This window comes from Terrapene carolina, unplaced genomic scaffold, assembly GCF_002925995.2.
Source record: "Terrapene carolina triunguis isolate 2854851 unplaced genomic scaffold, T_m_triunguis-2.0 Scaffold42, whole genome shotgun sequence".
NCBI classification, from domain to species: Eukaryota; Metazoa; Chordata; order Testudines; family Emydidae; genus Terrapene; species Terrapene triunguis.
Window position 1 is genome coordinate 18,958,878 of NW_020664393.1, and position 25,983 is coordinate 18,984,860.

Consider the following 25,983-nt stretch of genomic DNA (forward strand, 5'->3'; position numbering starts at 1 on the left):
CCCCCCCCCCCCCCCCCCCCCCCCCCCCCCCCCCCCCCCCCAACTGGAACTGGTTGTCGTAGGGCAGGAGTAGTCAATAGGTGTACCATGGGCCAAATCCAGACCACCAGACGCTTTTGAATGGACCCCAAAATGTTTTCATTTACTTATTGTCATGATTATTATTATTATTATTATTGTATTTATTTTTTCTGGTTTCTGGATCTTGACTAGACCTTGACCAAGAAATTTGGACCTTGACAAAAAATAATTGACTACCCCTGTCGTAGAGCTTTCTTTCACTCTCTTCTCCTGGGGGAACCTTTTTATTAATTGTCTGTATCGTTGACATACTTGTTGACAGGTATTTTTAAATAAATTACCAAAATATTTCAAACTGGAGTGATTATATTGTGTTATTTTGACAACTAAAATATGCAGAATTTTTAATTTTTTTGGCCCAGAATTCCCCTAGGAGTAATATGTTAAACTGAAGTTCAGATTTCATACATGTCTACCAACGTCTCTTAAGAAAAAAGTCTTAAGTTTCAGTTAAAATAAAAACCATTAACTTTTAAAAACATTAACGTTTCTACTGAAAAATGGAGGAAAAAAGCCCCACCCACTTACCTAACTTTGTAAATTATGATAAAGCATGCAAAGGACAGCTCCTCTAAGTCTGGTGCATCACCCAGAATAGAAAGTGCAGTCAGTGGGTGATGCACCAGGCTTCGAGAGCTGTCCTTTGTGTGCTTGTACTCCTGCCTCAGTTCCTTTTCCTTCTGATGGCACTGCTGCTGTTCAATAGCCCAGAGCCGCCACTTCTTCCAACGAGTGCTTGTAGATCAGGGATCTCAAACTCCAATCACCACGAGGGCCACATGAGGACTAGTACATTGACCCAAGAGCCGCATCACTGACTCCTTTTCATATAAAGATACAAAAGATCCCCCCCCCGCCCCGCCTCTTCCCGCTCTTCCCCACCCCCATTCCAACCCCTTTCCCAAAATCCCCACCCCAACGCCGCCCCCTCCCTGCCCCTATTCCAACCCCTTTCCCAAATCCCTGCCCCTGCCCCGCCTTTTCTCCACCTCCTCCCTTGAGCACAAGGCTCCTCCCCCCCCCTCCTGGAAAGCACTAAGCGCCCGGAGGTAGGCAGAGGAGTGGGGACGCGGTGCACTGGGGGGGAGGGGAGGTGGCAGGTGAGGGGAGCTTGGCGGCCGCAGGAAATAACTCCGGGGGGCAGGGCAGGGAGCTTGGTGGGCCGCAGCAAATAATGCTGCAGCCTGCATGTGGCCCGGGGGCCGTGTGTTTGAGATCCCTGTTGTAGATCATCTTGTTCTGGCTTGAATTTCCGAGCTGTGCCTGCACGTGCTCCTCACACCAGAGCCCAAGGAAGTCATTGAGCTCTCTTTGGGTCCAGGAAGATACACAAAACATTCATAGCACCTTTTGATAAGATCCAAAATGATCTGAAAGGTTAGGAGCTTGCTTACTATGGTGGTAGTTCACAGATGGATTTCAATAGCTCTTCATCATGACTTCTGGTCAAAGTGACCCCTGGACAATGGAGTGAAGAAAGGTTAACTGTCCCAATTTTAAAAAATACACTATTACACTAAATTCTCTTGACAGTAAGGCATGAGATAAAGTTATCGTTTTAGAATTATGGTTCATTTCCCGGAGTAGGTTTACGTGGCTTTTTTACAGTAATTTTGGAAGGGAGAAACTATCTGATTTTAAATTTTGTGCTGAGCCACTCTTCTTCTGGGCTTTCCTCTTTCAGCCTCAGTGAACATTGATGGTGGTCAGAAAACGAGAACTGACTAAACCTGATGAAAAATGTATTTGTCTGTAAGATTTTGTACTTAATGCTTTTTAAGTTACATATTCATTATTTGAAGAGGCAGCTGTATCTAGTAGTGAAGTCAAAAGATTTGAAGTGGTTTTAGGATTCTTTTAGCACTGAGCCTTGAGCTAATGTCTTGATTTCTTGATACTATGGCCAATCTAGCTGCTGAATTAGATGAAAGACAGATCTTATAGAAAGCCACATCCTCCATTTAAGGTGAAGATATCCAAGAGATGTTTCTGTTTAAAAAGTGCACCTAATTATTGTGTCTGCCGCAATATACCCTACTTATAGAAAGGTTTGTTAGATTGTGAGGCACATTGTTTCAATATGCCATGACTTGAGTCAATTTTCTCTGGAGGAATATTTTAGATTATTATACTGTAAATAAAGACCGTTAAAGAGCACTCAGTGAAGCGAGGCAATAAAATATGAAACAGGACACAGCAAATCATTGTAAAATGGTACTACGTATTTGCCTTGGGTAGCAAACTTTTATAGCTTACGATACAAAATTCATTGCCTCTATCAGTTATATGCCAAAAGGTGAGTCTTTTTTCTACTAAGAGTTGGACAACACATTCTTGATCTATAGCTGAACTGTAGTTGGGGAGGCCAATGCTTTCACTCTACCAACCCCTATGGGGGAAAAAGATGTACAAGATTCTTCTTCTAGAATTTTGTGTCTTTCTGTCTTTATTCTGAAGAATTTTTTGAAACCTATTTTGTTCAAAATGTTCTTTGCAGGTACACTTCAAATTGCCTTGCCTTGGTTACATGCATGAACGATGAGCACAAATTATCTTTCCTTAAGAAGATCTTCAATCCAGATGAATTAATACGTTTCAGACTAAAGTAAGATGAATTTTCACATTGAATACATTGCATGATTAAGTATATTTGGTGTAAATGACATCCAACTGCAATAATGAATGTGGATACTAATTTGACAGGCTACTGGAAGAATCACAGATGCGGAATGTGGAGAGAGCCCTTGTTTTGGCCAATCCAGACACATCTCTTTGGCAGAGAGAGAAAGGGCTGCAGTACACACAAGGAGACATCATATCAGGTGACCTCTCTGCAAATGTAATAGCAGTATGTGGAGTTGTGCTACCCAGGCAACAACTTGTGCCCAAAGAACAGGTAGGTACAGCCTTGATTGTTTATTAAAATATGAATGCTAAGAATTGACCTACCTTTGTTAATTTCTTAAGTGAAGTTGAATGTATGTAGTACTTGCGGCAAATTTTATTTCAAGCTGTGCCATGCACTAAGTCACTATGAAGTGGAATGTTGGTACTTCAGAGGAGCTGTGTACTGGAATGAAGCAGTGTAGGGGTTAACACGGCGATTTGTTTGGTTTCTACGTATCCGTACTTGTAAGCTGGCTCTGAGAGAATGTTCCAGCTCTATATAGTATCTCCTTTCCAAATCCAGAGGCTTTCTCAAGAACATGGAGTCATGGCCTAGCCAACAAGGAGGTCTGAAACAGTAATTTTACCTTCACAGAAATGATTTTTATACCATCTGAGTTTATACCCTTTCTTTGCCAGCAGTTGCTCCCCAAAATAACAGACATTCTTTAACATTTATTTTTTAAATAAATTAAAACTTACTCTATGGAGACTGCCACTTTCCTGCTAATAGGCAGGAAAAGAAAACAAATTGGAAAATATTTCTACACTTAAATTGATAGGAAAAGCACTGGACTCTGCACATTTTGGATAGGTTTTAATATGCATCTTTTAAAAGTGTTCACCTAAACCGTTTTTTAAAAAACGTTTATTTCTTTTTGTAAACTGTTAAGGCAAATGAAGTAAAGATGGACAAACTGAGAAACATGTCCATGTTCTGCAGAAAGGGTCTGCCTCTAACCTGTTCTCCCCATTCCCACCCTCTGTACTTCCTGTAGCCAGTACTCTCAGACTAGACCACTCCCCAAACCACCTTTCTTGCTTTCGCTCTAACCTGAGTTCAGTTCCTGACTCTGCTCAGCCTTAGCACAAGTTGTTTAATCTAAAAGCACTGATCTGGAGACGTGTGTGGAGAGCATCAGTTTTTCAGCACTGTGGGAATCAAGGAGACAGGATTTTTAATTTCTGAATTTCCTGGACTCTGTCTAGTAATAAAATTACAAGCAAAATAAAATTGTATTGACCATCTATCAATTTTTGTAAGTAATTGAAACTTGTTTAAAATAGGAGTTCAAAATACAATGTTCATTGAAAATATGAAGAAGGATAAGTTTGATTTTCTGTTCTAACTCCTCTCTCCTTGCTTGTCAGGAAAATGGCAACTTCTGTGGAATAAACTGTAGAAAAGTTAAGATGTGTTAAGAATGAGTTGATGATTCATTTTACACCCTGATTGGAAAATATAACTTCCCTTTAAAAAGTCTAAACGCACTAAAATAATCGGAGTAAAAGATGGTGTATAATATTTTGTATATTTTTTTAATGTTTATACATCAGTGAGTTTAGTGGCTCCACGTTGTTGTCTATGCAAATATGAATAGATTCAGCACTTTAATCTCATGAGTAAGGTTATCAGTAAACAACTGCTGTTGGATTATGGTAAGGCTTTGTCCTGTAATAGGGAGCTGCTCTAATGACTTCATTTGCTATATAAATCAAATGTTTTTTTTAATGGGTAAGTCTGATAGACATTGGTGGAACATTAAAATAATCACTCTACCATTATTGCATCTGTAGTCTGACTGGTTTTTGAGAGCAAATTAGCTATTGCATAGACTTTATACGTTGTATATTTTTATTGTAGGTTTTTGATGGGTTGAATCTGTATTTTAATACTAACCATTAAATATTGTTTGTTCAATCTGCATTCTCAATGATCCATTATATCATTTGGGAGCAGCTCCTAGTTAGAGCTATATAGCCGGCATTTTCTAGTATTCAGACTCATTTTTATGAATGTAGCATTGGAGCATTCCAGTAATATTGTACACAACTCATCTATGAATAGACACTTCAATATGGTAACTTAAGTTCTCTACCCTAACAGGAAATTACCATTAACCATTTTGTGCTGCTTGAATCTACCTGCATGAATCTTCAAAACCTTGCGATGGCAGTAGCTTTCCAGAATCCTGTATTATTAGAGGGACCAATAGGATGTGGCAAAACTTCTTTAATTGAGTATTTAGGAGTCATTACAGGAAGAATGAAGCCCCCTCATATTCTGAAAGTTCAACTTGGAGATCAGACAGACAGTAAGGTAATGGAAAAATATTCCTGCTATTTGGGGAAGGGTAAACTCATTTATGCTTGACACTCAAAACCCCATCCTTATAACATGGACTTACATTACTTAAGTTTTGAAATGTGAAGTACTGATCTGCAGCAAGTCCAAATTCCTAATGGGAATTGAAGAATTTGAAAATGAAACTTCGAGATACGGGCTTAGTAAGCTTTAAATTCTTCACAAAAACTGCATCACCTCAATTCTTTTTTTTTTTAAAGTTACTACATTTTTTAGGACTTGTGTACATGAGAGAGCTGCTCTGATTAATTAAAGGGGTGATTTTAAAATGATTTAGTAACTGGTGTAAAAGGCTGCATGGACACTCTTATTTCAGGTTTACACCAGGCTTTTTTCTATTTACCTTAAGACACTTGGGAGCGGGTTTAAGTTACATTGAAACAAGTTACTTTTAAACTGATGAATGTCTACACAGGGTTTGCACTGGTGTAACTGTATAGATTTTAAAACTGTTTTAAGTTAAATTGGTGCAGCTCTGTCATGTAGACAAGGCCCTAGTGAAAATTGCACACTCTACAGGTATTTCATGCATATCCTAGTGAGATTGAGCTGATGCATTTTCTCGCTTTACACTGTGGCTGGGAGGGCACTAAGAATGTCATGTAACTTTGTTAAACACCTACAGTTTTGTGAGCAGGCTAACATTCACAAACAATGTTGACTTTCAGGATTTTGTTGCCAGATGCAGCAGCCTGTCCTGCTTGTATGGAAGAGCTAGTCCTCTTTATCGACTCTTTGAAATATTTAGAAAGGTAGAAATAAAACTGCCTCACAGAGCTTAGTTGTAAGATCAGAGGAAAGTGTGATGGAATTGGAAATAAGTAGCAAAGTATAAAGGTTAAAAAAAAATTTAAATATATAACTGAACTATCCAAGAAATGCTTAGAAGAGGAGTGTATCTGTATGGCACAGAATTTCTAGTGTTTCTAGAAAGAGCTTTTTATTTTAAAATGCATCTTATTTTTGCTTTATATATTTGACTATATTCCAGTTTAGTTGTTTTTCCTATATAGTTTGGTATCCTCTTTGTTGTGGTTTTTTCACACAGGGATGGGGAGGTAGAAAACATTTCTAGAAGTAGGAAAATATGGATGTGAAACTACAGTCTATTGGGGTATCCAGGGACAGGTGGAATACCTGCATCTATTTTATCTTTTTTTTTAAATGGGCTGCATTTCAAGTCGGTAATCTCCCTTTTAAAGATAAAACTTGTGTTTAATAAAGGTACGGAGGACCCTAGCTATGAGTGGATGCATTAGCTGTTGTAAATTATTTTTAAAACTTCATTTTTTTCTATTTTATAAGTACCTTGAATAGTAACTCCATGTTTCATCTTGATGTAAAAGGCACAAAGAGTTGGGATGCGTTACATTACCCGGATGTTAGATCAAGCCATGGGAAGTAATTGATTTAATAAAAATTGTGTATATACTCCTGACATTTCCAGTGTTAACTACTTTTCCTAAGAAGGCTGAGTCTAGCTGTAGCTCACTTTGGATTGTAGCTGATACCTGTTAAGAGAACAATAGGAGTGTTTCAATAATGCTGTTGCTTACATTTTTCTATGAATGCTAAAATTAGCATAATACTGAAAAAAAAACTAGCTGAGGATGGTGTTGATATTTACAGTACAGACCCATTTACGCGCGATAGCGCCATGCCTCCCAGTGCTACCTATTTAACACGCCAGACTTGTTAACACGCGGTACAGGAACTTGCTATGTAGTGCTACAGATTTGCTCACTAACTCACTGACCTAGAAATCGACAGGAAGTGCAGAGCAGAAATGTGTCGTACGTCTTTACCGCTGACGGGGGGAAGGGGGAGGAAAGGGGCAGCAACGTTAAAGGATCTTCAAAGCGCTGCCGCGGCAAAGGACCGTCCTTAAAGCGCTTAACGTTGCTTCCCCCCTCCCCTGTCGGCGGCCCTGCCAGTAGGGACCCTAAAAGGGCAGGGACATTAAAGCGCTGCCACGGCAAAGGACCCTGCAGCGCTTTAAGGTCCCTGCCCCTTTTGCCCCCCCTCGGTTGCCCCGGGGCTGGCGATTTAAAAGGGCCCGGGGCTCCAGACGCCGCTACTGCAGCAGCGGCGGCCGGAGCCCCAGTCCCTTTAAACCACCATGGGAACCCCGGGCAGCACGGACCAGGCGGCCTGGAAGGGCTGGCTGGGGGATGCTGACCCCTAGCCCCACCCCTTCTGCCCAAGCGTGCCCCCCCCCTTCCAGGGGCAGGGCCACTCCCGCGAATACGTATGTAATCCTAGACAATTATACATGTGTGTGTATATATAGATATCTTAAGATATTTCAGCATGGCCCTCTTAACCTGCAGTCCGTTAACACGCGGTCATGACGGCTTGACTCCTGACATCCGCACGTAAACAGGTCTGTACTGTATAGAGCCATGCAAATCCGTGGATATCTGCGGACCATTTTGAGGATCAGCTGCGCATACAAATTTTGTATCTGCGCAGAGCTCTAGAGACATTGCATCCACACAGGGCTATAGGCAGGCTATGTATATGACTTGCATACTGATGTCAGATATATTATGTAAGTTATTTGTCTGAGTTTATCAATAAGTTTAATAAGCCAGTTTTTATTTATTGCTAACTGTTTTTTTGCAGACATTACTGGGTATGTATCGTTGTACAGATGTGCCAGGAGAGTTTGTATGGCAGCCTGGAACCTTGACACAAGCTGTCACCAAAGGGCACTGGATTCTGCTTGAGGATATTGACTATGCTCCTCTGGATGTGGTATACAATTTACTTTCTCCTATAGGCAACATTGTAAAATAAGTGGGTGATGGTTTGAGGCATACTGCTAGTTGGTTTTGAAGGCTAATGCCCAATCAGCGGTAGTGTGTTGACACCTTGGATTTGATGAGTTGGGGGGGGTGAAAGGGGGCGGGAGGAGAGGGGAAGAAAATGATCATTAATTAGGTAACTGAATTGACCAATTAATACATTCATTCTTTTTCACTCACCTGTCCTTGCCCCAGCTGAGACAGTATAAAAGATTATATCATATTATGCTCTGGAACAAGTACTGTGACATGTATCTTAATTGATTCCTAATAGTCAGTTATAGAACTAGTATTCATTAGAGAGATCTTTTCCTTATATCAGTGACTGGAATTCTACACTGCCTTCTTCAAAGAGGGATCTCATATAAATATTGTATTGACATTCTGCAAAAATTCAAATTATTACTTGTATCCAGTTATTTTTTCATAGCTCTATAAAGCATCCTTTATGGGACTAACTCTGCTGCCAGTTTTAGTTTTATTGGAATGCAGACTTTCAAACCATAGGGACCCTATAACAAAGCAAATATGTAGCCTCCTTATGAATTTAGGTCTTAAGCAATTTTATGGGGCTACTTGAAATATTCTGAAGTGTCTTATTTTAAAAGGTAAACTACAGGTTAATGTGGATTTTTTATGATATCTGTATTTTTACTTTATAATCCATGCTTTCCTATAAACACCTTCTCTATATTTGAGTATTTTACCACTCAAGTGTACACAGAGGATTGTACACTTCCTCACTTCTGTATGCTGAGCTTATTATATGCACCAGACTCCTTGCATCCTGCCATCCTCTTTCCCTCACCAACAAGCTCCTTGTATGGCAACTTCCTCCCAACCCGAACCCTTCCTCCAACCCATTATTTCTTTTCTTTTTGTTTGGGATGTAAGTCATTCAGGGTGTCAATATTTTATACTCTGGGGTGATGGGCAGCCCTGGGTTGTGGAGATATTGTTATGATGGAAAGTGTTGATGGCTGCCATAAACAGGGTCTTTGATTTAGAGCAGAGGTGGGCAAACTATGGCCTGCAGGCCACATCCGGCCCGTGGGACTGTCCTGCCCGGCCCCTGAGCTCCCGGCTGGGGATGCTAGCCCCTGGCCCCTCTCCTGTTGTCCCCTCTCCCCCGCAGCCTCACCTCGCCACGCTGCCAGCACTCTGGCCCGCTGCTCCTGCTGGGCAGTGCGGCGGTGTGGCTGGCTCTGGCGGGGCTGCGAGCTCCTGCTGCTCTGAGTGCCATGGTAAGGGAGCGGGGGAGTTGGATAAGGGGCAGGGGGCGGCAGTCAGGGGACAGGGAGCAGGGGGCGGTTGGATGGGGTGGTGTTTCTGGGGGGGGGAAGGTCAGGAGGGGGGGTCCCGAGAGGGACAGTCAGGGGACAAGGAGTTGGGGGGGGTGGGGGGGGTTGGATGGGTCTGGGGTTCTGAGGGGGGCAGTCAGGGGCAGGAAGTGGGAGAAGGCGGATGGGGCGGGGGGCACGGTTCCCTACCTGGCCCTCCATACAGTTTCGCAAGCCCTATGTGGCCCTCGGGCCAAAAAGTTTGCCCACCCCTGATTTAGAGAGACACTTTGCTTGGTCAGTTGAAAAGGCGAGGCTTCAAACATGCAAGGGTGAAACTACCTTTTAATCCATTGGGCTATCAAAAGGCAAGATTTCTGATTTGTGTAATGCAGTGTAAAAATTGGGATACCACAGTGGTCAGGGTGAGGAAAGGTGAAATGGAAAATGCTGATGGTTTTAAGAATGCTTGATAGAGATCTTGTAGGTGCTTGTCTTTGTCTGAGGGATTGGAGCAAATGCGGTTGTATCTTAGAGCTTGGCTGTAGATAATGGATCGTGTGGCCTAGATCAATCCACACAAGCGGTCCATTTCCTGTACACTACTGTGCTAATAAGCGATGGTCACATAAATACCACCCTATACCAGAAACCTACTGACCGCTATACTTACCTACATGCCTCCAGCTTCCATCCAGGACACACCACACGATCCATTGTCTACAGCCAAGCTCTAAGATACAACCGCATTTGCTCCAATCCCTCAAACAGAGACAAGCACCTACAAGATCTCTATCAAGCATTCTTAAAACTACAATACCCACCTGCTGAAGTGAAAAAACAGATTGACAGAGCCAGACGAGTACCCAGAAGTCACCTCCTACAAGACAGGCCCAACAAAGAAAATAACAGACCACCATTGGCTGTCTGTCACCTTCAGCCCGCAACTAAAACCTCTCCAGCGCATCATCAAAGATTTACAACCTATCCTGAAAGATGATCCCTCACTCTCACAGATCTTGGGAGACAGACCTGTCCTCGCTTACAGACAACCCCCCCAACCTGAAGCAAATACTCACCAGCAACCACACATCACTGAACAAAAATACTAACCCAGGAACCTATCCTTGCAACAAAGCCCGATGCCAACTCTGTCCACATATCTTTTCAAGTGACATCATCATAGGACCTAATCACATCTACCAATGTGATATATGCCATCATGTGCCAGCAATGCCCCTCTGCCATGTACATTGGCCAAACCGGACAGTCTCTACGCAAAAGAATTAATGGACACAAATCTGACATCAGAAATCATAACACTCAAAAACTAGTAGGCGAACACTTTAACCTGTCTGGTCATTCAATGACAGACCTGCGGGTGGCAATTTTGCAACAGAAAAGCTTCAAAAACAGACTCCAACGAGAAACTGCTGAGCTGGAATTGATATGCAAACTAGATACAATCAATTTAGGCTTGAATAGGGACTGGGAATGGCTGAGCCATTACAAACATTGAATCTATGGCCTGGTCTACACTAGGTTTTTATGTCGACTTTAGCGCCGTTATATCGAATTAACCCTGCACCCGTCCACACCAGGAAGCCATTTAGTTCGACATAAAGCTCTCTTTAAATCGATTTCTGTAATCCTCCCCAACGAGAGGAGTAGCGCTAAATTCGACATGGCCATATCGAATTAGGCTAGGTGTGGATGCAAATCGACGGTAATAGCTCCGGGAGCTATCCCACAGTGCACCACACTGTTGACGCTCTGGACAGCAGTCCGAGCTTGGATGCTCTGACCAGCCACACAGGAAAAGCCCCGGGAAAATTTGAATTCCTTTTCCTGTCTGGGCAGTTTGAATCTCAGTTCCTGTTTGGACATCGAGGTGAGCTCAGCAGCAGTGGCAACGATGCAGAGCTCTCCAGCAGAGATGGCCGTGCAATCTAATAGAAAGAGGGCCCCAGCATGGACTGATCGGGAAGTCTTGGATCTCATCGCAGTGTGGGGCGATGAGTCCGTGCTTTCAGAGCTGCGCTCCAAAAGAAGGAATGCTAAGATCTACGAGAAGATCTCCAAAGCCATGGCAGAGAGAGGCTACAGCCGGGATGCAACGCAGTGCCGCGTGAAAATCAAGGAGCTGAGACAAGGCTACCAGAAGACCAAAGAGGCAAACGGACGCTCCGGATCCCAGCCCCACACATCCCGTTTCTACGAGGCACTGCATTCCATCCTTGCTGCGGCCGCCACCACTACCCCACCACTGACCGTGGACTCTGAGGATGGGATATTGTCCACGGCCGGTTCCTCGGACATGTTAGCGGATGGGGAAGATGAGGAAGGAGATGAGGAGGACGAGGCAGTCGACAGCGCTTACCAAGCTGATTTCCCCGACAGCCAGGAGCTCTTCATCACCCTTACAGAGATCCCCTACCAACCCTCCCCAGCATGTAACCTGGACACAGATTCAGGCGAAGGATCAAGCGGTAAGTGCTTTAAACATATTAACCTTTATTTTTTACAAAACTTGAATATTAATACTAAGAACAATCTGTGAATCATGATTTCTTCCCCCTGGGCGCTTAAGTAATCAGTAACAACTATTTAAAAAAAAATCAAACAGTGTCCGGTTGTGCATGATTGTGCTGCCCAAGCTGCTCCACTCTTTAGTGCCTGCTACTGCAGCTATATTAGAATCCTGTCTATATGTCCGGGGATAGAGCAGTAGTCCTCCACGGACATCTCCACAAAGCTCTGCTGCAGGTAATGGGATAGCCTGTTCATCAGGTTCCTGGGGAGAGCGGCTTTACTTGGTCCTCCGAAGTAGGAGACGTTCCCGCGCCAGGAGACAAGCAGGTACTCCGGTATCATTGCCTTGCATAGCATGGCGGCATAGGGCCCCGGTCTCTGCAGGCTTTCTCGAAGCATCCGTTGGATCTCGGTGTCCGGGATCCTCATGAGAGTTATGTCGCTCATGATGACCTGCTTTGAATTAGGTAGGGGACTGTTAGTATTGGGACTGCTTGCAACAAGTTCCTTTACAGAACTGTGACCGCTGGTTTACAGCCACGCGGTGGGGGCGGGAGAGGGGCAGCATACAGGGATCTTTCCCTGGCTCATCCGCGAGGGGGTGGGACAGGGCCAGAGTTCCTGCTTGGCCGATTGCTGGCAGCACAGACTGGCAGTGCTTTCAATGTGAAAGGAGGCCAGTGGTACTCCTACAGTTTTAAGCAGCCACAAGTCTACGGCTTACCATGTTTGCCTGCTACAGAGAGTACCGTGTCCTGCCCTGCTTCCCAGATCGGCAGTGCAAAAGCCCAGGCACTGAAGGCGAGGTTCGAAAATTCGACCTTGTCCTGAGTGCGCATGTGATAGGTGTGGTTCATGGTCTTGTTCACAGAGAAAAACTATGTTCTTGATTCACAACCACATTTTTCTTTCGGAGGAATTCACTGCCTTTTCCTCATTCCCACAGCCACATCTGCAACTGTCTCCCAACCCAGCTTGGCATCACACTCCCAGAGGCTAGCGCACATTAGGCGGAGAAAGAAGAAGACGCGAGAGGACATGTTCTCAGAACTAATGGGCTGCTCCTGAGCCCAAGCAGCACAGCAGAACCAGTGGAGGGAGAATTTGTCACAAATGCACCGGACACACATGGAACGTGAGGAGAGGTGGCGGGCAGGAAGACCAGCAGGCGACTCAAACGCTGCTTGGACTTCTGAGGGAGCAAACGGACACGCTCCGGCGCCTTGTTGATGTTCTGCAGGAACGGAGGCAGGAGGACAGAGCCCCGCTGCAGTCTATCAGGAACCGCAGTCCCCCGCCACCAAGTCCCATACCCCCCCTCTCCCAAAGTCCAAAGAAGGAGGGGTGGCAGAGTCCATGAAAACTCTCACTCCACCCCTGCAGACTGCTCAAGCACCAGAAGGCTGTCATTCCCCAAAATTTGAAAAGTCCTTTCCTGCCCGCCTCACCCAAGCCCCCGTCCGACTTTCACCCCCCAGTTTCCTGTCTGGTTGTTAAGAAAAAATATGTTTCTGTTCATTACTGTTTCAGTCAGGTTCTTTTGAGGGAGAGTCTGTCTGGAGGGGGGGAAGGGGCTTGGTAATTGGACAGGACAGTGACCTTTAGCAGGGTACAGAGGCGGTGTCAGGTCCAGCATCAGGACACATACACAGTGCAGTCACTGGTTACCCTGGTCAGTCTGGGAGGTGTTTTTCATGTTCTGGGGGGGTGGGGGGTTGCTCTGTGACTTTGTGGCGGGGGAGGGCAGTTACAGATCTTATGCAGCGGTCCTTATCCTGGATCACAGATCCACGCAGCAGGGGATCTGTAACCCTACCCCCCCTGCCAGAAAGTCACATAGCCGACACATACACACAGTCCCCCCCAGGAGTGCTGGCAGGCTCCATTGAAATAACCAGTCCACCAGTGCGGAGCCTGTCATTCCGGGAGTTTAGAAGCATCATTTGCATCAGAACACTGAACCCGCCCCCCACCACAGTCTGCGTCCCCGGTTTAAAATATTCCCGCGAAAACAGCAACACAGACAACGGTGTTCATTAACAAAATCGAAATGATTTTATTTTTTGGGAAGGGGAAGGGGGTGAAGGGGGTATGTAACTGGAGAGGATAGTCAAAATGAACTGGGTAAAGAAACGGGGGCAGGTTCAGCTTTTCTGTCCACAAACTGAAAAGTCACTGGTTGCCCTGCTCACTCAGGAACCTAGCTTTCAAAGCCTCCCGGATGCACAGGGCGTCCCGCTGTGATCTTCTAATCGCCCGGCTGTCTGGCTGGGCGTAATCAGCAGCCAGGCTATTTGCCTCTAGCTCCCACCCCGACATAAAGGTCTCCCCCTTGCTCTCACACAGATTGTGGAGCACACAGCAAGCTGCAATAACGATGGGGATATTGATTTCACTGAGATCACAGCGAGTGAGTAAGCTTCTCCATCTCCCTTTGAGACGGCCAAAAGCACACTCCACTACCATTCTGCACTTGCTCAGCCGGTAGTTGAACAGTTCTTTTTCTGTGTCCAGGGCGCCAGTATAGGGCTTCATGAGCCAGGGCATTAGCGGGTAGGCTGGGTCCCCGAGGATGACTGTAGGCATCTCCACATCCCCAAGAGTTATTTTGTGGTCTGGGAAGTAAATACCTTCCTGCAGCCGTCTAAACAGACCAGAGTTCCTGAACACGCGAGCGTCATGAACCTTGCCCGGCCATCCGACGTAGATGTTTGTAAACCGTCCCCGATGGTCCACCAGTGCTTGCAGCACCATTGAAAAGTAGCCCTTTCTATTGATGTACTGGCTGGCCTGGTGGTCCGGTCCCAGGATAGGGATGTGAGTCCCATCGATAGCCCCACCGCAGTTTGGGAATCCCATCGCGGCAAAGCCATCTATGATGACCTGCGCGTTTCCCAGGGTCACTACCTTTGGGAGCAGTACCTTCACGATTGCCTTGGCTACTTGCATGACAACAACCCCCACGGTAGATTTGCCCACACCAAAGTGGTTCGCGACTGACCGGTAGCTGTCCGGCGTTGCAAGCTTCCAGAGGGCTATGGCCACTCGCTTCTCAACTGTGAGGGCTGCTCTCATCCTGGTATTCTGGCGCTTCAGGGCAGGGGACAGCAACTCACAAAGTTCGAGGAAAGTCCCCTTCCGCATGCGAAAGTTTCGCAGCCACTGGGATTCATCCCAGACCTGAAGCACTATACGGTCCCACCAGTCCGTGCTTGTTTCCCGGGCCCAGAATCGCCGTTCCACGATATCCACATGACCCATTGCCACCGTGATGTCCTGGGCGCTGGGGCTCGTGGTTTCTGACAGCTCTGTGCTACTCTCCGACTTCAGGCCATCACGGCGGTGTCGTAGCCTCCTCGCCTGATTACTCTTCATCTGCCTCAGGGAAAGGTGTATGATAAGCTGCAAGGTGTTGAGAACGGCCAGAAGTGCAGCGATGGTCGCAGCGTGATCCATGATCGCAGTGCTGTGGCGTCCGCGCTGTCACTGACCAGAAAAGTGCGCGAACTGATTTCCCGCCGGCGCTTTCATGGAGGGAGGGAGGGCGTTAGTGACGGACGGATGACGACAAATTTTTTTTACCCAGAAGGCATTGGCGGCTCGACCCAGAATTCCGATGGGCAGCGGGGACTGCGGGAACTGTGGGATAGCTGCCCACAGTGCACCGCTTCCAATATCGACGCTCGCCCCGTTAGTGTGGACTCACAAAGTCGAATTACTGTCCTTAGTGTGTCCTTAGTGTGGACACACACGTTCGACTTTGCAATATCGATTCCACATATTCGATTTAAGTAAAATCGAATTACCCTCGTAGTGTAGACATACCCTATCTCCCCTTGTAAGTATTCTCACACTTCTTATCAAACTGTCTGTACTGGGCTATCTTGATTATCACTTCAAAAGTTCTTTTCTCTTACTTAATTGGCCTCTCAGAGTTGGTAAGACAACTCCCACCTTTTCATGCTCTCTGTATGTGTGTATATATCTCCTCAATATATGTTCCATTCTATGCATCCGAAGAAGTGGGCTGTAGCCCACGAAAGCTTATGCTCAGATAAATTTGTTAGTCTCTAAGGTGCCACAAGTACTCCTGTTCTTTTGGCATATTAAGGTAGCTCAGTATAAGTGGGCTGGTGACTCATGAAACAAATGCAGTCTGGGTGGTTGAACTTCTCCCAAAAGCAGGATTATTGCTTTGTTTCCAAGGTAGGAGTTCTTTCTCTTTTTCAGATCTCTGTGCTGATTCCTCTTCTGGAAAATGGAGAATTACTGATTCCTGGTCGTGGAGACTGTTTAAAAGTGGCTCCTGGATTCCAGTTCTTTGCAACCAGAAGGTAGGCATGTAAGGTAGAAGGAACACGAGCATTAATTGGCTGCTTTTAAGCTGAAGGCAACAAGAATAAGGAATTCAGACCGACATTAAGTTCAGATAGCTAGAATGCGATACATAGACTTTATTAATCATAAAACATGTAAAAGGAATGCATTAAATATCGAACAGCCTTACAGTAGGACTGGATCTAGACTGTAGCATCTTATGCAACTGTTACTTCAGGAAGTTTGAAGGCTTTGTAGGTTAAAAATAAGAAAGTCAACAAATATTCAGATTAGATGGTCCTTCATTTTCCTTTATGGAGAGTGTTTTTGACTCAGAATGATAATATGCTCTGATTTTCATGTTGTTAAAACTAATATGTGTAAAATTTGATTCTCACATTTTTGTAATGCTTATGAAAGTTGGAAGTATACTGAAGTATATATAGGGGTATTGTTGAGCAGCATTTTTGCAAAACTTGGCAAACCTTAAACAACTTTTTCCTGCTGCTTATGTTTTTGCTCCTTTGAGAAAACATTTTCTTCCTGTTGATCATTGTTCAGGCTACGATTTAGTCATGGTTATTTTTAGTAAAAGTCATACAGGTCACAGGCAATAAAGAAAAATTCACGGCTCCTGACCTGTCCATGACTTATATTATAAATACCCCTGACTAAATCTTGGGGGCTCTGGCTGCTTTGTGACTGGTGTTTGGGCAGTCCCTGGGGCTGGCTGGCCCCAGGGCCACTCCAGCAGTGGCTGATGTGGCTGTCCCCAGGGCCACCAGAGCAGCTGGCCTCTGAGCCCGCTTCTTGGGCATCCCTGGGATCAGCCACACTGGCCACTGCAGAAGTCATGGAGCCCTAGTCATTGTTTGTTATTTGGGAGCTTAACCCAATGTGCATGTGTCTTGATATAGTAGAATTGTTAGCTCTGTTGATGCTACTCTGGTGCTGCACACCTCTTTGGCAGAGCGTTATTGGGACAGTCTCTAAATAGTTATGATTGGGTTTGGTTTTCTTTAAATTGAAGGAGTGAATTTAAAAAAACAAGGATAGAATTTCAAGATGTGTAAGTAAAAGGCTGATAATCAGTTGCCTGCACAGGACTGCTGCCATGGGGGGCATGGCATGGGCTTTGAGGGTGTGGGAGGGAGTAGCTGTGTGCATGGTGTCTTAATGTGCAGCAGTAGCTTTTGCTGGTATGACCTCAGTTGCTGAGGGGAGCCAGTAGATGGTGAGTTCAGAGAAAACTCTGTCAGGGAATTGAGTCAGGTGAGAAGATCCATGGACAGCTCCTTGGTCATCCTTACACTGCTGCAAAGGAAAGGGGGAAAACAGGGCAAAAACAAGGGGTGTCTGGCAAGGAAGAAGGCGCAAAACAGGAGGAGGTAAAGATGGGGAGCAGTGAAAACTGGAATAACAAGGGCGGAGAGAGTGACAAGAAAAGTGAGACCAAGACGGGGTGAGAAACAACTGGTGACAGTAATAGAAACAAGGGCAGTGTCCTTTCCTGTATATGTGAAATGTGATCTCTACAACAGGAAATACCCTTCCTCCTCTGCTGAAACTCTCACTGATGCTATGTCTGAAGGAGCTCTATGGATATTGAGATCTGGAGCCATGGGGAAGAGCAATGTCCCAGGCACTGTCCTGTCCAGACCTGACAGACTTTGCAGCTCACAGTTATAATTTCCCCTGGTCCACCTCTGCAGCTGCCTTGAGCCTAGCCAGTGAAAGCATGGATCCTGCAGGAGCAATGGGAGTCAGCACAGAACTCAGAGTTAGGACAGATGCAGCAGCTGTCTGTGTGGAGTTGAGAACTGGAGAGGATCTGGGAAGTGAGGAGACATAACTTCCCTCCTCATTCCAAGCCCTTCCCCTAGATAGGGCAACAAACTTGGTAAGGGGAATCTCCAGAGTAGTTTGCTGCTGCTCTGGCTCTCCCTTCTGCATGTTTCTCTGTGGGACTAGGCAGTTTGGGCCAAGAGGAGAAATATACACCAATAAGGGGTGGGTAATATGGAAAAGAGACAGGATGACATGCACCTTCTCCTATGGACCCTGGGAGCCTTGTGCATTCAGATTAGCCCAAGACAATTGTGCAAAACTTACTAGTTCTTTGAGACATTGGAATAGTCCTATGGTAGAATATAATAGAATTTTAAATTCTTCAGTTAAACAATATGTAATATGCTATATGACTCCATGGTGTGTTCGTTTAATTTAGAGTCTTCAGCTGTGGAGGTGGTTGGTACCGACAGCAAAACAGCCATGCTACTCTTCTGGACAAGTATTGGACCAAAATTCGGATGGATAACATGAATAAAGCAGAACTCAAAGAGGTGGGTAGAGTAATGTCATTCTAGAGCACCAGACGTTGTTCTGTAGTTAAGGTTTAAAACAGGGATTCCATAATAAGCCTGATGCTTGTATTTGCTATTCAAAATCCACAAAATAGTCATATTGGCTTCAAAATGGATAGGTTAGGTCTGGGGCAAAGGAATACTTATTCTACAAAGCTTGGAAGTGAATTAGAGAGAGATTTTGGGCAACCTCAAAATAGAACAGTTCAACACAATTCTTTAACATCTCTAGGGAATGTCTACTTCGGTTGAGCTTAGTATAGTACAGGGGTCAGCAACCTTCCAGAAGTGGTGTGCCGAGTCTTCGTTTATTCACTCTAATTTAAGGTTTTGTGTGCCAGTGATGCATTTTAACGTTTTTAGAAGGTCTCTTTCTATAAGTCTATAATATATAACTAAACTATTGTTGTATGTAAAATAAATAAGGTTTTTAAAATGTTTAAGAAGCTTCATTTAAAATTAAATTAAAATGTAGAGTCCCCCCGGATCGGTGGCTAGGACCCGGGCACTGTGAGTGCCACTGAAAATCAGCTTGCGTGTCGCCTTTGGCACACGTGCCATAGGTTGCCTACCCCTAGTATAGTACATCAAATGACAGCTGGTGAAGAAAGCTTCCATTTAAAAAGTAATTCTCTAGCCCTTTTCTTTGCAGGTATAGAGCTCAAAGTGCAATCTGAGTGTGAAGAAGGCTTGTCAAGGGTGGAGGAGGGGGAGACTTTTTTGGTTCTTTTTGTGCCCCCACCCCTCCCCCAATCAAAAGACTTAAGGGGAATGTTAACCCTTCTAATTTTCATGGAGGTGTGGAAGGGGTCCACAAGCCTCTTAGGGTAAGTCTATGCTGCAGTTAAACACCCATGGCTGGCCCGTGTCCGCTGACTCAGGCTTGCAGGGCTGTAAAATTGCCGTGCAGGCATTCGGGATCAGGCTGGAGCCATCTCTGGGATCCTCCCCCATCGCGTTTCACAACATAACCTGGGGTTATGCCCTAATTTATCTCTAACTTGCCTCTGAATTATCTCACTTCACTTTACCCAGCTTCTACCAGGCCTCGCTTGACTATTGTCAAGCCTGTTTTTAGGAAATAGATTTTTGGGCCTACAGTAGATTCCGTTTACTTGCAACTCCTTGGTTGCCAGCAAAAAGTTGCTATTGTCCAACAATTGCTAATAAGCAGAAAGTAGGTTTCTGAGGCAGCAGCCAGGGAAGGAAATGCTGGGGCGTGCCTTCCCTGGGTGCAGCCCACAAACCTGATTGTTGGCAGACAGCAAAAAGGAGGTGGGCTGCAGCCCGAATGCCAGGGTTTTCCAGGGAATAGGCGTACTAGGGGCCCATGGAGCTGCATGGTACCTCTCTCTGCACCGTTTGGCTCAGCATGTCCCAGCACTTTCTTTCCTATATGGAGTGCCCTGACTGTCGGGAGAGTGCAGGCACTGGGAGAGGTACTATGCAGCTCTGGCATCTGGGCTGCAGCTGCTGTCCCTCTCGCCCCTCCCCAAGCCTCCCACTTTGCCCACAGCCTCCTCTCCCAGCCCACAGCCTGTTATCTCCTGTGTGGTCCCTGTGTGCAGAAGGAAGCGCTGGGACTGGCTGAGCACCAGCCACAGGCACACTTGCACCACTGCAGCCAGGGAAGGCAGGTCTCAGCACTTGCTGCCCTACCTGCAGCTCTGCAAACCTGCATGCAGAGGGTGCTCGGCCCATCCCAGTGCTTCCTTCTGGGGCTGCATCCCCGCAAACTTGCCTGAAGGTGGATCCTTTTTTCTCAAAAATATGACTAATAAGCGGCATGCTGTTGCCAATATCCAAACCCCATTTAATTACAAATAATGGGACGGGATTGCTTCCTGGCAAAACATTGCTATTAACTGGAAGTTGTTAATATCCAGGTTGCTATTAAGCAGAATCTACTGTACTTACATTTCAACACAGTTCTATATAACATAAGCAAGCATCATAGAATCATATAACTGGAAGGGACCTCGAGAGGTCAACTAGTCCAGTCCCCTGCACTCAAGTCTTATCTTCTCCAGACTAAACAAACCCAATTTTTTCAATCTTCCCTCATAGGTTATGTTTTCTAGACCTTTAATCATTTTTGTTGCTCTCCTCTGGACGTTCTCCAATTTGTCTACATCTTTCCTGAAATGTGGCGCCCAGAACTGGACACAACTGGACTCCAGTTGAGGCCTAATCAGCATGGAGTAGAGTGGAAGAATTATTTCTTGTGTCTTGCTTACAATACTCCTGCTAATACATTCCAGAATGATGTTTGCTTTTTTTTGCAACAGCATTACACTGTTGACTCATATTTAGCTTGTGATCCACTATGACCCCCAGATTCCTTTCCGCAGTAATCCTTCCTAAGTAGTCATTTCCCATTTTGTATGCGTGCAACTGATTTTTCCTTCCTAAGTGGAGTACTTTGCATTTGTCCTTATTGAATTTCATCCTATTTACTTCAGACCATTTCTCCAGTTTGTCCAGATCATTTTGAATTTTAATCCTATTCTCCAAAGCACTTGCAACCTCTCCCAGCTTGGTATCGTCCGCAAACTTTATAAGTGTACTCTCTATGCAGTTATCTAAATCATCGATGAAGATATTGAACGGAACAGGACCCAGAACCGGTCCCTGCGGGACCCCACTCATTATTTCCCTAGTTTGTTTATGAGAAGGTCATGTGAGATAGTATCGAAAGCCTTACTAAAGTCAAGATATACCACATCTACCGCTTTCTCCCCCTATCCACAAGGCTAGTTACCCTGTCAAAGAAAGCTATCAGGTTGGTTTGACACGATTTGTTCTTCACAGATCCATGCTGACTGTTGTTTATCACCTTATTATCTTCTAGGTGTTTGCAAATTGATTGCTTAATTATTTGCTCCATTATCTTTCCGGGTACAGAAGTTAAGCTGACTGGTCTGTAATTCCCCGGGTTGTCCTTATTTCCCTTTTTATAGATGGGCACTATATTTGCCCTTTTCCAGTCTTTTGGAATGTGTCCCGTCTTCCATGACTTTTCAAAGATAATTGCTAATGGCTCAGATATCTCCTCAGTCAGCTCCTTGAGTATTCTAGGATGCATTTCATCAGGCCATGATGATTTGAAGACATCTAACTTGTCTAAGTAATTTTTGACTTATTCTTTCCCTATTTTAGACTCTGATCCTACCTCATTTTCACAGACATCCAATTGCCACCAACCTTCTTGGTGAAAACCGAAACAAAGAAGTAATTAAGCACCTCTGCCATTTCCACATTTTCTGTTATTGTCTTTCCTGCCTCATTGAGTAACGGGCCTACTCTGTCCTTGGTCTTCCTCTTGCTTTATCATCTTTATAGGCTACAAAAGAACTTAGCTTCTTAAGACTGGATCCCCCCTTCCTAGTCTTTGTAACTTGCCCTCTTAGGGAGTGATTATCTGAGTATATCATAATAAAACTTGCATTACTAGTAGCTGGCTTCTGAGGTTATACAGATTGCAATTTCTGTTTCTCAGATTCTTCAGGGCAGATACCCCAACCTTGCTGCTGTGACTGATCGTCTACTAGACATTTATCTTCAGCTTACTGGAGACAAGCATCAAACATCAGAAATCAGTTTTCCTGCCTGTGAGCAGGAAGTGGAAGATACATCAGAACTGAGAAAAGAGAACAAAAGGCCAAGTCTGGAGGGAAGAGAACTATCTCTGAGGTAGGTTTTTCCCTTACACATTTATTCAGAGAATATTTAGCCAGCAAGTGAAAGTTTACAGTAAATCTTGGCTTGGTTTGTGTTTTTTTTCCTTGAGGAAAAACAGTTAACATTATGAAACATTAGTTAAAAAAATTAATGGTCTTGGAAAATTCTGTCATTCTTTTGTTTGTTTTAAAGTAATTTTAATGCTTCTTAGCCCTCTGGAACGCTGAATCCAAATGATGTAGAACTTCACTTTCTTGTGTAGTATGAAATATAACTACTATGCAAGGCTGACTGCATAATTTTGATTAAATTTAAAATGTCCTGAATTATTTGAACTTCTTTGGGGTCAAGAACATCAAGAGGTCAGAAATAAGAATTTAATATAAAGCCACATGGATATTTCTCAATGGCTTTTTTTAGCAAAATGTGTAAGGACTAGTAGATAAGATTTGCTAATTACTACTAAAACTTCTAGTTGAAAAGGGACACAAATGAGATTAAGGGGTAACTAATAAATATTTTTTCAGCTATCATTCTTTATTTGCACATCAGATTAGTGCATCTTGGTGTTAAGCAATTGTTTATGGCATTCTAATCTATAGTTTGCTCAAAGTAGCATACAATTATTTTATGGCTTTTTGTGACATAAGAATGGCCATAGTGAGTCAGACCATTGGTTCATCTAGCTCAGTATCCTTTCTTCTGACAGTGGCCAATGCCAGGTGCTTCAGAGGGAATGTTTTCGGAGAGCTATCCAAAATGACTCCAAGATCTCTTTCTTGAGTGGTAACAGCTAATTTAGACCCCTTGGTTTTGTATACATAGTTGGAATTTCCAAAATGCATTACTTTGCATATATCAACATTGAATTTTATCTGCCATTTTATTGTCCAGTCACCCAGTTTTGTGAGATCTCTTGGTAATTCTTTACAGTCTGCTTTGGATTTAATTATCTTGAGTAATTTTGTATCATCTGCAAATTTTGTTAGTTCACTGTTTACCCCTTTTTCCATATCATTTATGAATATGTTGAACAGCACTGGTTCCAGTGCAGACCCCTGGGGACACCACTATTTACCTCTCTCCATTGTGAAAACTGACCATTCCTACCCTTTGTTTCCTGTCTTTTAACCAGTTACTGATCCATGAGCGGGCCTTCCCTCTTCCATGACTGCTTAGTTTGCTTAAGAGCCTTTGGTGAGGAACCTTGTCAAAGGCTTTCTGAAAGTCTTAAATACATTAAATCCACTCAATCCTCTTTGTCTGCATGTTTATTGACACCCTCAAAAAATTCTGATAGATTGGTGAGGCATAAATTCACTTTACAAAAGCCATGTTGACTCTTCCCCAACAAACTGTGTTCATCTTCGTGTCTGATAATTCTGTTCTTTAATATAGTTTCAACTAATTTGCCTCTTACTGAAGTTAGGTTTACTGGCCTGTAGTAGCCAGAATCGCCTGAGGAGCCTTTTTTAAAAATTGGCATCACATTAGCTATCCTCCAGTCATCTGGTACAGAAACTGATCTAAATGATAGATTACAAACCACAGTTAGTATTTCTGCACTTTCATATTTGAGTTCCTTCAGAACTCTTGTGTGAATACTGTCTTGTCCTGGTGATTTATTACTGTTTATCAATTTGCTCCAAGACCACCTCTAATGACACCTCAATCTGGGACAGTTCCTCAGATTTGTCAACTAAAAAGAATGGCTCAGGTTTGGGAATCTTCCTCACATCCTCTGTAGTGAAGACTGATGCAAAGAATTCATTCAGTTTTTCTCCAATGGCCTTATCTTCCTGGAGTGTTCCTGGAGTGATCATCCAGTGGCCCCACTGATTGTTTAGAAGGCTTCCTGCTTCTGATATACTTATATTTTTATTTTATGTTAGTATTTGAGTCTTTGGCTAGTTGCTCTTCAAATTCTTTTTTGGCCTGTCTAATGATGACAAAATGCAGAGTGGATTGTTGGATTTTCTTTCTTCTCACATCAAGCACCAAAGATAGTTGTACTGAGTTATATAATCAGTACTATTTCATGAAACAATATGCAAATACTAGATATATGGTAATGCAGAATAGCCTTGGGGTGTGATAGAAACGGCATGTATTAAAAACATAGCCAGTTGCACGCTTAATATTAATCTTGAACTTTGTCATCAAAAACATGTTTCTCTTATTCTGAAGTTCAGAAGGAATGAGATTTTGGCAAGCAACTTGAGCTTTGAAATGATTTTCCTTATAAATTACTCAATTACAAAAGCATGCTTTTTGTAATAACTTTATCTAGAATTGTTAATGTGGTATGTACGTCTGGCTGTTTCTGATACTTTGCTAGTACTTTGCCAAAATAGACATTGTGGCTCTTTAAGTACAGTAGAACCTTACAGCTACAAACACCAAAGTTATGAACTGACCAGTAAACTACATGCCTCATTTGGAACTGAAAATACGCAATCAGGCAACAGCAGAGACCAAAAAAAAAGCAAATACAGTACAGTATTGTGTTAAAGGTAAACTGCTAAAAAAGGGAAGCATCATTTTTCTTCTGCATAGTAAAGTTTCAAAGCTGTATTAAGTCAATGTTCAGTAATAAACTTTTGAAAGAACAACCATAACGTTTTGTTCAGAGTTACGAACATTTCAGAGGCCTTGTCTACACAACTGGGGTAAGTCGACCTAAATTATGCTACTCCAGCTACATAGATTAGGTCGACTTACTGCGGTGTCTACACCATGCTGCATGAACGGGAGACGCTCTCCCGTCAACTTAACTTACTCCCCTCATTCCAGTGGAGTACCAGAGAGCGCTCTTCAGTCAATTTAGCGGGTCTTCACTAGACCAGCTAAATCAGTGGTTGGCTGCGTGCGGCCCGCGGGCCACAGGTTGCCCACCACTGCGCTAAATTGACCCCTGCTGCATCAATCACAGCAGTGTTGATCCCCGATAAGTGTAGACATGGCCAGAGTTACGAACAGCCTCCATTCTCGAGGTGTTCGTAACTCTAAGGTTCTACTGTAGTCATTTGCACTTTGGAGTACACATCCCACTTATGTGATACCTTCATGTGTACATTTAAAAAGTAAAATAAAATCTGAATAAAAATAAAATCTAGTTACCAGCAGGGAGAGTAATTGGACTGAATTGAGGAAAGAAGAGCTGTGTATTACTGTTCAGCTATACCCAACATATGACTTCCTCTCTCTCTTGTCTTAGAGATTTATTGAATTGGTGCAGCAGGATTGCCTACAACTTTGACAGCTCTTCCTCAACTACTGCAGTGAATATTTTTCAAGAGGTACAGTAAGACTCAATCCATTTTACAGTTGTTCACTAAGGATTTTGACGTTGGCCCTTAAGGCATAAAACAAGACGCAAAAAAAAAAAAAAAAAAAAATAGTGCTGCCTTGAACAGATTCTAGTTGGAGTGATTGATGCAATAACAGAGACCATGCTAGGGGCATCCCTATGGTCTTAGACATCTTGGACCGGGAAAAGGTATTTGTGTAGTAACATACTGAATGTCTCTCTGAACAACTTACTGGAATATAAAATACATGATGGTGTGGTGTGACGTAAGTTTTATTGGTGTGAATTTGGGATGGCACATTACTAGCGAGTGGCAAAGTTCTGTGTTATGCATATCATCCCAAATGTGTGCCATGAGTGCATCCTGTGTGCTACAAAACCACAACTTTAGGAATATTTTAATGTCTTTTTAAAAAAAATGGTAATATATCCCCCACCTATGACCCAGAGGCTTTTAGCTACTGTGCAGGACTCAAAGGAAGGGAGAAATTAAAACGAATACATGTAAAACACCGCTCAAAGCAGCCTTTTTTTTTTTTAACAAAAAAAGTTGTTGTTTTAAAGTCTGATAGCCTAGGGC

At 43.8% G+C, this 25,983-nt stretch overlaps 1 protein-coding gene across 1 annotated transcript in view; it reads left to right on the forward strand.

Moving 5' to 3' along the window:
* The window catches only part of MDN1 (midasin AAA ATPase 1), a 174,321-nt gene that overhangs the window by 21,224 nt on the left and 127,114 nt on the right, over window positions 1-25,983 (forward strand). Inside the window, 8 exon segments of the mRNA XM_029911939.1 lie at window positions 2,579-2,686; window positions 2,785-2,977; window positions 4,817-5,068; window positions 7,739-7,870; window positions 15,963-16,066; window positions 18,277-18,391; window positions 21,912-22,105; window positions 25,311-25,392. Coding sequence (XP_029767799.1) covers window positions 2,579-2,686; window positions 2,785-2,977; window positions 4,817-5,068; window positions 7,739-7,870; window positions 15,963-16,066; window positions 18,277-18,391; window positions 21,912-22,105; window positions 25,311-25,392 — 1,180 coding nt within the window.